At 38.0% G+C, this 12,525-nt stretch overlaps 1 protein-coding gene across 1 annotated transcript in view; it reads left to right on the top strand.

The window, feature by feature from the left end:
• The window catches only part of cfap74 (cilia and flagella associated protein 74), a 49,071-nt gene that overhangs the window by 34,832 nt on the left and 1,714 nt on the right, over positions 1-12,525 (top strand). The window contains exons 24-37 of the mRNA XM_055048383.1: positions 2,352-2,525; positions 3,285-3,418; positions 3,521-3,782; positions 5,346-5,477; positions 6,769-6,884; positions 7,165-7,293; positions 7,598-7,707; positions 7,892-7,947; positions 8,386-8,505; positions 8,606-8,761; positions 10,672-10,810; positions 11,147-11,301; positions 11,468-11,600; positions 12,379-12,506. Of these exons, the coding sequence (XP_054904358.1) occupies positions 2,352-2,525; positions 3,285-3,418; positions 3,521-3,782; positions 5,346-5,477; positions 6,769-6,884; positions 7,165-7,293; positions 7,598-7,707; positions 7,892-7,947; positions 8,386-8,505; positions 8,606-8,761; positions 10,672-10,810; positions 11,147-11,301; positions 11,468-11,600; positions 12,379-12,506 (1,944 nt within the window). The remainder of the gene's footprint in view (positions 1-2,351; positions 2,526-3,284; positions 3,419-3,520; positions 3,783-5,345; positions 5,478-6,768; positions 6,885-7,164; positions 7,294-7,597; positions 7,708-7,891; positions 7,948-8,385; positions 8,506-8,605; positions 8,762-10,671; positions 10,811-11,146; positions 11,302-11,467; positions 11,601-12,378; positions 12,507-12,525) is intronic.

Here is a 12,525-nt window from a genome sequence, read left to right as displayed (position 1 = left end):
TCAAAAGCATGTAACAAAAAATACACTAAGTAACACTCTGAAGAAAAATGACAGCTTAATACAGCCAGTACTTGACATCGCAAGCTGATCATCTGGCATGAGCAAATATTATGGTGGATGAGTGAGTTGGCTGATTTTGGCATAAATTCAAAAGTTTTCAAATTTAGTTTGAGTTGCAAGATGATCAACATAATTTGTTTAATTTTAATACATGATGCATACTGCACTAGTGAGTGAAGCTGAGGCAAATAATGACACTAGCAATGATTATCTTCTGAAACTGGATTGAATCTCTTTACATTTCTGTCTAAATTTGTTGGATTTTGCTGCATACTAATTCTATACTCTGCTTGGAATAAGCAGAGCATACAGTCTGAATTCAGAGCACTATAGGTTACCCTAACAACTCTTCTCTTTCTGACTGCAGAGTGCAGAGACTATATTACTAACTACATCCTTCTGGTTTTGATTGGAATGGCATAGGCTACATAATGTGGTTATGAATCTGTCTACTTACTAAACCTTAATCCCAAGGGATTATTAAAGCATTAATTAACGCTGTAACTCATTAATTAAACTGAAGATCATGATGGCTGTTTAAAAGTTGTAAAGTTGAAGCTCAAGTCAAATTTTTATCTTAGGTTTTGTCTGGCATTTCGAAATTTGTGAACTGCAGCCTTTATATTAAAAAAAGAGCCCAGAACAGCCGTTGAAACATTTGTGCACTGCTTCTGCCAGCTTTCTTTCTTTTTTTCTTTTTTTTTTTTTTTTTGAGCAGATCTAAATCTGGTTCTATTTCTTGCCAAACCGTCACCTTGCTCTCATTTGCCAGCCAACCGATGATCCATTTCTCTACAAGGGCAAAAAGACTGAGGACTGAGGTGTGTGTGGCACCGAAGAGGAGCCAAAAACTCAGCCAGGATGTTCCCGTGAAGCATCAAAGCTGTTGCCCCCAGCCTCAGGCCCTGAGTTCCTGGCATTAAACCGTCAGAAACAGTCGCACACATTCATGCACTCACCGTTTGGTCAGCAGACAACACAGCAGCTGGCAAGAAATGCCACGGTGACACGGTCGTCTGCCGAGTACTGACATGACTCAGGAGGATGCCATCTTGAGTCAAAACAAGAAGAAAGACGTTTTGTTAACGTTACTTGTTTAATTATTCTCACTAAATGAAAAAACAAATCCATTCTAAACATGACCACAGCTTAGTGCTTTAGAGCGCCGTTATTGATTAAACCCAAAACAATCAGGTTTTTCGGGCTTCACTGTCACACCATGTTGCACGGTGATTCATTTCTGCCAACATGCTGTGGAGTTTATTTTCTAATTCTGCTGCGATTGCTATTTACAGGAGGGCAAAAAAAATCTCTATTAATCCTCCTCCTAGAATAGTCCCAAGCATATGTATAATTATTCCCCCACTTATGAGACAGAAAAAACTTGAATCAATATATTTCTGTAATGCTGACGATATGGAACACTGACTTTGCTGTTTTTGAGTGGTGCAGTCAAAGTCTTAACCTAAATCTGATAGAGACGCTGGGAGATGACCTTAGACATAAGGGTGTTAGTTTTTGACAGAGGGTTAGGTTAGTTTGCACAGATTTTTTTTCTTTGATGAGATAAAAATTCATTTTGCTGTAAGAATTAAATAATTAAAATTTGCGTGTTACAAAAATACAAAAACAAGTGAAATCTGTAAGGCTACACATTTTTGCAGCACTGAAAATACTCTTGCAACATTTTTAGTATTGTTAGACTTAAATGTTATATCTTGTATTCTAATTTGATTAGCACGTTGGAAAATATCGGGTAACAAAAGCCAGGAGACAAAAAGTGAAGTCCCTGTAATCTGGTGCTTATATTTCAATTTTCACAGCTCACTTTAAGCTAGTAAAATACACTTACAAAAACATAAACACACATTATGTTGTTGAACGATAATGACAGACATTCCTAAAATGCATAAAAAATGACTTTTCTTAAGCAGAAAAACTAAAGTTAAACATGAATTCACTGGATACTGTGCATATTTATTTAAATAAGAAACGTTTGTTCATTAAGTGTGCTTCCTCTCCATGTTTCATTAATGCCATACTATTAAAAATTCATGAATAAGACTTGAAAAGTGATAAAAGTTCAAGGACAGCGAAAGAATTTGTTTCCTGCCAGTCAAACTATACTGAGATACCATATATTAACATTTGCATTTGCATTTGAATAAAATACAGATCAAAAAGAAAAAAACTGGAATGAAAAATGTGTTGATGGTTAGATTGTTCCAGTCAAAGTAAAGTGACGACATGTTTACCATAACTAAAAAGGAGCCTTTTGCATTATTTTTTAGGTGCTTCCAGCTCAATACACAATACATGCTATTGTCACATCTTCAGACCTGCAGTTTGACCAGACTGAGGTGGACTTTGGTCACTGTTCTATCTGCCATTTTGTCAGAACCACTGTTTGCCTCACCAACATGTCCATCCTGCCTCAAGACTTTGGTTTTGTGGCGGTTCCTGAGGTATGTTAGTTTACATGTCTTGTTGCTTCTGAAACCGTGAAACAAATACCCTACATTGGTCTGACTGGTACAAAAACTAAAAATTAATAATAATTTGCTAGATTAGCATAATGTAGTGGATGACAGCAAACTATGGTTTCATTAAGATATTTGTTTGAAATCTGGGGAGTCTCTGATATCAGATATGTTAATAATTGTTACAGATTCTAGCTAAAAGCTATGTACTTCTCTGCAAACTGTACATTTCAGCACAGTACCTACTTATTCTCCAAAGGAGATTTTAATTGGCTGTGTTTGTGTGAAAGATTTAATGAGTTAAAAACCATTTTGCTGTGGCACACGTAAGTCGGCCATATTGGATTCTCAGGTTACAAAAAGTTTCATGTATCCACTCAGAACTCTAATTTCTAATGACATTTCTGATAGTATTCTGGACATTTTACATTTTAAACAAGAATAAGACATATGTATTTAAAATATTTGTTTTCTTTTTATGACATAACAAACCAAAGTAAAAAACCTCCCTTTCTGAATGGACCACTTAAAAATCTGTAAAGGTGGTGGTTCAAGGAACGCTTAATATTATTAGATGGTACAAACGAGTTAATAATCGCTAGAATCAATTTATAAAAGACATGCATGTAGATTCACTCCTTTGAAAGCTAACATCTTTATTGTAATTGCAGACTCTTATTCCAATTAATGAAATGTAGACACTTTGAGCTCATTCAGTCTGAGTTTTTGCTTCTGTTTCTACAGTATATTGAGGTCCAGCCTGGCGATGGCTTTGGCACTCTGCTTCCTCAAGAGACCCTGGAGATTGATCTGATTTTCACCCCTAAAAAACCTATAGAGTATAATTTCCAACTCCTCTGCAAATCTGGAATTGGCAGGTTCATTTTTACTCCCTTTCTGATTTTGAGTGAGTGCTACACATGTCTGCTTATAGAATGATAAATGTCTTTTTCATTATTATTATCTTTATGTTTCATCAGAGACTTTGTGCTGCCTTGTCAAGGTGTGGGTTTTCATCCACCGCTGGTGCTTTCCCACTCTCTGATTCAGTTCAGACCTACAGCAGTAGGAGACAAATCCACTGCCACAATTTACCTGACTAACTACCAAGATAAAGAAGCTGCGACTCGACTCATCAAAATTGTCTCAGCAGTCGAAGCTCCGAGGTTGTTCTGCTTCAGCTTACCAACAGACTCCGACATCAGCATAACTCCTTCAGCAGGACGCCTTCTCCCCGGAGAGGTGAATGAGATTATCTGTTGTTTGTCTGTAAATGTAGAGGATGTTTTAGGTGAGAGAAGTTTTTTTTGTTTTCTGTGTGAGCAGATCCATGTAATGCAAAAGGTTTTATGTGCATATCGACATCTCCTTTAGGACTTCCGCCCACAATGAACTTTGGCCCATAAACAATGGTATAAGTTTACATTCATGAGGCAATGCCGAATTGATTTGTAGCATTGGCTTCTTTATAACATGATTTTGATAGCTCATGGTAGGAAAAAAAAGTAGCTGCTGAAAAATGCAGTGAGGCATTCTTTTGAGTCTAACCTCTCATTTTACTCACCAAGAAAACCAAACCTCCCAGAAGAACTTGCATTTTGACTTTATCACAATAATGTTCAGCCTGTGGAAGATGATTCTGGTAATCTTGCCACAATACAGTTGTAAACAACTTTGCACCATTAAAAATGCAAAGCTGGATGCTTCTGTAGTCTATTGATGCCCTCTGCTGGAGACTTGATGAAAATGAAGGACTATTTATTGTTTTGAGTTTTTTTTGGGGGGGGGGATTGCACTATTCTCAATTTAATCTTAGGTGATGAGTTTTTATTTTGCATAAGTTAACAGAATAACTACTTTTGCCTGTTTAAAAAAAGTATCCTTTCAAGTTTTTGTTCCCACATTTCCTTGCAAATGATTTCATTCAAATTAAACTTTAGCTAATTTTATGACGTCGCAACCACAAACTTCAATGTATTTTATTCTCATTTCACTTAATAGCTCCTTCTAAATGCAAAGTGCAAAGGTATTGAGTCCTCTTTACTCTGACAATGCTAAATTAAGAGCTAGTGTGTGTGGCACAATGCTAAAAGCATACATTAACATGAATACCCATCACTGCACCTATGGAAATGGTAGCGTTATTCTATAGGTTGCTTTTCTCTAACAGAAACAAGAAACTTGTCTCAAATCGACGGGAAGATTGATTGAGGTGAATTTTGAGCAATCATGAAAGAAAACCTGGTAGAGGCTGAAAAAGACTTAGGACTGAATGGAGGTTTACCTTCCAGCAGGACAATGATTCAAAGTTCATCCTTGTTTTGGTAAGATCCTGGCGAAAAATACTTAAACGTTATTTCCACGGAGCTTTAGCTATTTTTGAAAATAAGAATGAGGAAAAGAAACGTCGTGTGTCTAAATGTGCAAAATACCACAACAGAATGGTGGATGTAAAAATAAAATTAAAATAAAAAAACTTTAACTCATGAGGTTGATTGGTGATGCACAGAAAATTTTACTGATTTTTATTTATAAAATATCTTGAAAAACACTCCGTCATTACCTTGCACTTCGCGATGCACTACTGCACATCAAATATTTTTTCATTTGTGGTTGCAATGTGTCACAGAGCTTAAAGCAATCAATTCATTTTTTTTTTTGTTTTTTTCTGCTCACAAATAAATATAACAATGTAGCTCAATATAACGAGTAGAAAGTTTATCCTCCTTAAGCAAACCGAGCTTTTTCATCATTTCACCAAAAACCAGACAGGAAATGATTGTGTGACTGTCTCCTCTGTTCCAGAGATGCCTAGTGCAGGTGATGTTCAGACCTGTTCTTCTGGAGAAAATGATCATGGAAGAGGCTCTCCATCTGCAGAGCACCAAGTTGATCAGCGAGAAGGAGCAAGATGTGAGCAGACTCGCTGAACAGGAGGTACAACCCGCTTCGATTCCCCTCTTTTACCTTCACAAATGCAAAACAAACTGGTGGAAAAGTGATTAAATAACGCGTCGCACTGGTGTTTACTCAGAAATAATTGGATAACAATAATATATTATTTTTAAAATATAACAGTAACTAGATTTGAGTTTACCCTTTAGAGGGACTGACTCTGTTGGGGGGAGACATGCAAACAACAACCAGCTGAACAAAGACACAAAATATATTGATAATGATTATTTGGTTTGTTTGCAAAGAAAGAGGCAGGATAAAGAAGAAAAACACAGAGCAAATACCATCTGTGTGAGTGTTATGAAATATTGTAAAAGTTGCTGAAGTGTGGAAAAAACATAGATGCAGGTTGATAACTATAAAATGACATTTTATAAACTGGCTACAGCTCATATGTTCATCTGCTAGAGAACCTTTCTGCCCTGACCTCTGACCCTGTGCATCACTTGTAGAGTTCTGCCTCCAGCTGTTATGTGGTCATTTCCACTAACCTTTTTCACTCAATGATAGCCTGAATATATAATAAATCTAAAATAGTTGCAGTTGTTGCAATGATTTACACACAAAACAGAGAGTTGAGATTTCATCCTTAAGAACTGAAATGTAACTTGGCATAATGTAGCTGTTCGGATAACACATAATGCTGTCCCTGTGTCAGGCTTTGTTGAATTTATCTAAATGAAATAAGCTCCAACAAGAAGAGAAAAACTACAGAAAACTAAGAAGACGACAAAAAGAAACTATCAATGTCGAAACAGATCACTGGCACTAGCTGAAACATTTTTTAAAAAACACCTTATGTCTCCATTGCTTAATATTAACTTGAATATTTTAGGTTATTGTGGCATGTATTTATTTCAGGGATATGCTAACCTCTCAGTTCTTCACTCAACTGATCATAATGCTTTAAACAAGCAGCAGTTCAGAAGAATTGTTAATGCCAGACCCAACCTCCATTGTGCTCGTTTCACCCGTTGTGTCCTAAACTTGTCGTAAAGTCCAACAGTAATTTGCTTTAATTGGGTTTTTATCTGCAGGCGTTGATGCTGCTGTCGCTCTTGCAAGGCCTTTGGCCTTGTTCGCTTTAATCATCTGCATCCAATGATCACTCATTCATTACTTGTTTATCTCTGTCTGTGGTTGTAAGATCAGTGGCGTTACGCCACCTAAAAGAACCGCCTGCTGCTGTTGGTGGTTACATCTTCTGAACTTGTCTCTGTGTCACAGAGCCTTTCGGTATTCCTTGCCTTACATCTTTGTTGTGTTGTCCAAGATGAAAAGAGACATTGCTGAACCCAACAGAGGAAGGAGGACACCTGGGTTTGCAAAGAGGAAGGAGACGATCTCTCCCTCCTCCAAACCAGCTGATCGAGCCAGCTTAAGTCCAGTGTGAGTTTGCTTCCTGAAAGATTTTGATTCACTTTTAATGTTATTTAGCTGCATTAGATAACTGCATTAATAGCTGCATTAAATAATATTTAATGCAGCTAATAATGCATTTAATGTAGTCACTACAATAATGAAGAAAAAGTTAATTATTATTTTGGGAAGAGAGTTAAGTTATTTATTGGAAACTTAACTACCCTAGTTAAAAATATATATTTAGCAGAAACATGAGACCCAGTAAAAGTCTCCTTATTCACATAGTAATAGTCTACTTATTTTAAAGGTTTGACCTGTATGGGAAGGCCAGGGACTCGTTGCTGCGCTCCTTTACCCCAGTCTACAAAGAGTACATCGTTCGATGCTTTGTGTCAGACGGAGATCCTCCAGAGCCAAATGTCCAGCCAACATGGAGGTAATAAAACCGTAAGCTTTCATAGTTTGTGATTTAATGAGTGAATGAGTCCTTCGGAAAGAGGAATAAAGTTAATTTCTTCAGAGTATCTATTAGATTACATAAAGTAATTATACTTTATGCAGTTCTAGACAATAACACAATGTATGGTAAGCTACAAATAAACATTCACGTTCTGCCTTCTTGTTTTCTTTTGAAATGTCATATTTGTGTTTTTCTAGTTTATGGACCAAAATGAATTCATCCAACAAAGTTTCAAAATAACGCTTCTCGTTCTTATCCATGCCTGTTTTGATCTCCTCAGTCCCATAAACACTCTCCACCTGAAGCTGGAATGTCCCACTATAAAGCCCCCTCTGCTGGTGACTTCTGGCGATGGCAATAACGTCTTAGATTTCCGTAATGTTTACATCGGTGAGATATGGTTTGATGTTGTAGAAGATATTCCTCTTTATCTGAGTATCCTGCCTCTGGCCAAATGGAAATGGCTCCTGGAGGGCGATAAAATAAACCAATGTTTATCTGAAGTACTTCAACGTCTTTTTCCTGTGTTTTTATATTCTTACATACTATGTTGTGTTTTTGGCTCCATCCGTAGGAAGCAGAGTGGTTGAAAGGTTTACAATTCAGAACATTTCAGAGGAGCCTGTGGAAGTATCCTTTCTCCAGGGAAATGTAAACATGCTTACTAAAGTCAGATTTTACTAAATGCTGGTAAGCAAATATGCTTTAAATGAAATATAAAATAACCTATATTTCCTTTTGCGTTTACACTTCTAAGCCAGTCTCTTAGCACTTCAGTCACTTTCTTGCTTATGCTCTGGAAAATGTAATTTATAAAAACTGCATTATATAAGTAGTATTAGTTAGAGGGAAACTTTAAAAAGAAAATAGCTTGAATGTGTAATAAATAGTTCACATTGGATGTTATATCTATTTTTAAAAGTTAAGTTGTTTCTTCATCACTCCATTGTGGAATGGAGAGAGAGCCGGTCATCCTTCGTTGCCCTTAATTCAAGCATAATACAGAAATATTTTGTTTGTAAAAATATACATATTTTCTGTCGACTTTTTTCTTTTACCATTTGTTAGCTAACATCATCATTGTTGGACATAGATGGTCCTTTTTCCCTCGTCAATGCTATGAGAGGCTTAAATCCTGGAGAAAAACACACTTTGGTCCTGGCTTTCCATCCAACCATGAAAAAAAAGGTGTGTTCATTTAAAATAACTTGAGTCTACTTAAATAAACGGCATTTCATTACGAATTGGTAGCTGTACATTACCCACCCAGCCTTTTTATTTTCCACAGTATAGTGAAATACTCCACGTGCGAACCCCGAAGATGGTTTTGGAAATCATTCTTCGAGGGGAGGGTACGCTTCCTTTTGTCTCTTCGTCCCACTCTAAAGATCTCCCTGATGTTATCTACGCGTTGGAGAAAGACACTGTCTCCCAACACTTCAAGGTGAGTTGTGTTATTATTTAGTTTAACAGAATGACAGTTTTGTTTGACATGTTTAATTTCAGTCAAAGCTTATGATGTGTGGTTATGGTGAACAAAAGATCTTAAAAAAGAGGTTATACATACAGTTAGGGCCAGAAATATTTGGACAGTGACACAAGTTTTGTTATTTTAGCTGTTGACAAAAATATGTTCAGAAATACAATTTATATATAGTATGGGCTGAAAGTGCACACTCCCAGCTGCAATATGAGAGTTTCCACATCCAAATCGGAGAAAGGGTTTAGGAATCGTAGCTCTGTAATGCATAGCCTCCTCTTTTTCAAGGGACCAAAAGTAATTGGACAATGGACTCTAAAGGCTGCAAGTAACTCAAAAGGCCTTTCCCTCGTTAACCTGTAATCAAGTAAGTAGTTAAAAGGTCTGGGGTTGTTTCCAGGTGTGTGGTTTTGCATTTGGAAGCTGTTGCTGTGACCAGACAACATGCGGTCAAAGGAGCTCTCAATTGAGGTGAAGCAGAACATCCTGAGGCTGAAAAAAAAGAAATATCCATCAGAGAGATGGCAGACATGCTTGGAGTAGCAAAATCAACAGTCGGGTACATTCTGAGGAAAAGGAATTGACTGGTGAGCTTGGGAACTCAAAAAGGCCTGGGCGTCCACGTAAGACAACAGTGGTGGATGATCGCCGCATACTTTCTTTGGTGAAGAAGAACCCGTTCACAACATCAACTGAGGTCCAGAACACTCTCAGAGAAGTAGGTGTATCTGTCTCTAAGTCAACAGTAAAGAGAAGACTCCATGAAAGCAAATACAAAGGGTTCACATGTAGATGCAAACCATTCATCAATTCCAAAAATAGACAGGCCAGAGTTAAATTTGCCCAAAAACACCTCAAGAAGCCAGCCCAGTTCTGGAAAAGTATTCTATGGACAGATGAGACAAAGATCAACCTGTACCAGAATGATGGGAAGAAAAAAGTTTGGAGAAGAAAGGGAACGGCACATGATCCAAGGCACACCACATCCTCTGTAAAACATGGTGGAGGCAACGTGATGGCATGGGCATGCATGGCTTTCAATGGCACTGGTCACTTGTGTTTATTGATGACATAACAGCAGACAAGAGTAGCCGGATGAATTCTGAAGTGTACCGGGATATACTGTCAGCCCAGATTCAGCCAAATGCTGCAAAGTTGATCGGCGGCGCTTCACAGTACAGATGGATAATGACCCCAAGCATACAGCCAAAGCTACCCAGGAGTTCATGAGAGCAAAAAGGTGGAATATTCTGTAATGGCCAAGTCAATCACCAGATCTTAACCCAATTGAGCATGCATTTCACTTGCTCAAATCCAGACTTCAGACGGAAAGACCTAACAAGCAAGACCTGAAGGCTGCGGCTGTAAAGGCCTGGCAAAGCATTAAGAAGGAGGAAACCCAGCGTTTGGTGATGTCCATGGGTTCCAGACTTAAGGCAGTGATTGCCTCCAAAGGATTCGCAACAAAATATTGAGAAAAAACTTTTTTGTTTGGGTTATGTTTATATGTCCAATTACTTTGAGCTCCTAAAATGTGGAGTGTTTGTAAACAAATGTGTACAATTCCTACATTTTCTATCAGATATTTTTGTTCAACCTTTAAATTAAACGTTACAATCTGCACTTGAATTCTGTTATAGAGGTTTCATTTCAAATCCAATGCGGTGGCATGCAGAGCCCAACTCACAAATATTCTGTTACTGTCCAAATATTTCTGGCCCTAACTGTATGCACAAGAGGGAAAGGAAAGAAGAAAATCAAATAACTTAGCATATCCTGTTTGTTTAGAGGGCCTTAAGACTAAGATACAAAGGTTTCTGATGTTGTGATCTTATAAAATTTGTCAATGTGGTTCCTGTTTTTCTCCCCAACAGATAACAAACCGCTCAGCTGAGACTGTGGATTACAGAGTGATGCTGGCCAGTCACTCTCTTAACAGTCCTCAGCTTGGAGCTGACAGGGTAACCTTGGTGCTGGGTGGACATAGAGACACCCAGATCCACCCAGCTGTGGGTAAGACGGAAAAAACGATTGGCTTTGTTACCTTGCAAGTTTAAAAATTACATTTTCAGAAGCAAAGACCAATTATTGTCTTCTGTTTGCCCATCAAAACAGTGTTGAATGTATTAATTTGATGAATAAAAGGTGTATACGCCTTCCAGTGAGTAAAAAAAGAGTAATTAATGGAGGATTCGGGGTTTAAATTATCATCGTCATTCAAACTTGAGATGTTGAAGCCATGTTTGACTCTCTGACCTCAGCTTTTCCTATCATAAATCTGATCTGTAAGATTGTCTGATGCAGCTGTCGCAGATAAAGATGCCACTGTAAACTCTCCTTCTTGAACAGGAACGCAGAACTACAGCGGGCTAAGTGTCTTCAGTGTACAGCCACTAGAGGGCAGCCTTGCTCCTGGAAAGAAACAAGACATCACCGTCACTTTTCAACCGGACCATTCCTCCCTCTGCTTCACAGACAGACTCACCATAGAGCTGCTAAATAAGGTGAGCAGAACTGCAAACACATTCACAGACATATAAACACATTTTCTGTTTTTAAAATCAGATCTTTTGTTTTGAAGTGGTCACTTAAACTTTTCTACTGCCCTGAGTCCTAATTACACTTTGGCCATCTTGATGTTACTACTTTAACCATGTGCCTGTTTTACAGTGTAAAATCTGTGAGATAGATCTGAAGGGTGCAGTTCCTTCACGTAACATGTATCTGTGTGGAGAGGATCCTTTGACAGTACCCATTGATTCTCTTCTTCCTGTCTTCACGCCACTTCACCCTCAGCTCACAGGTATCAAGGCCTCAGTCTGTGTCTCTTCCTGAGGGCGATTACATATGATCTGATGAAAGTTGTATTTTATTAGAGGAAAATGTTATAAATCTGATGGCTGTCTTCCAGACAGTCTATAATTTATAAATAAAAAAGGATGAATTTGGCTATTGCCAGGAAGTCATTTATGCCGGTTTTAGAAAGCCGAACGTAACATCGTGACGTCTTAGAAAAGTATTCATGTCCCTTGAACTTCTTCACTTTTTTTTTTCTTTTTACAGCTTACAGTTGCAAACTTTAATGTGATTTTATTAAGTATGGTGTAATTAAGAAATAGAAGGAAAATGATGTGCGGTTTTCAACTTTTTCACCAAAACGTTGAAATGGAGTCTTGCTTTTCTGTCAGGACCATGTTTGCTCTGATACCTCTTAATAAAATCCACCTGTGTGTAACTCAATCAATGTTTCAATCTACAAGCCAAAAATTGAAAGACTATCCCACAACAGCCATTTAAATCAATATGCAAGATGATAGGGCGTTTTTAGTAACTCTGGAGGAGCTGCAGAAATCCTAAGCTCAGGTGAGAGAATCAGTTGACCAAACAACGCTAAATAAATTACGTTGCTATGACATGACGGAGTGTGGAAGGACTAAAGTACGGGGGAGTGATTACTTTTGGAAGGTACAGGAAACTAACAATGTAGATAACACAGTCAGCTTGGATGTGTGTGAAGAGAGGTGAAATGATATATATCTGTATGTGACGGACTGAAGTTGCAATCTTCCTTCCACTAACAGAGGTGGAGGAGAAGCTGTGTGTCCCACTGCTCGTCACTCTGGTGGCCAGCTACGAAGCAGGGGTCATCAGGCCTGCTGTCAGGGAGCTGAAGGTGGGCTGCATCAGCTCCCCACACGCCAATAAGAAGGTACTGGAATGTTGGCAGA

Source organism: Poeciliopsis prolifica, unplaced genomic scaffold, assembly GCF_027474105.1.
Source record: "Poeciliopsis prolifica strain line A6 unplaced genomic scaffold, Auburn_PproV2 SCAFFOLD027, whole genome shotgun sequence".
Taxonomy (NCBI): Eukaryota; Metazoa; Chordata; class Actinopteri; order Cyprinodontiformes; family Poeciliidae; genus Poeciliopsis; species Poeciliopsis prolifica.
Note: the sequence above shows the minus strand (reverse complement) of the source record. Positions and strands in the feature narration are given on the sequence as shown.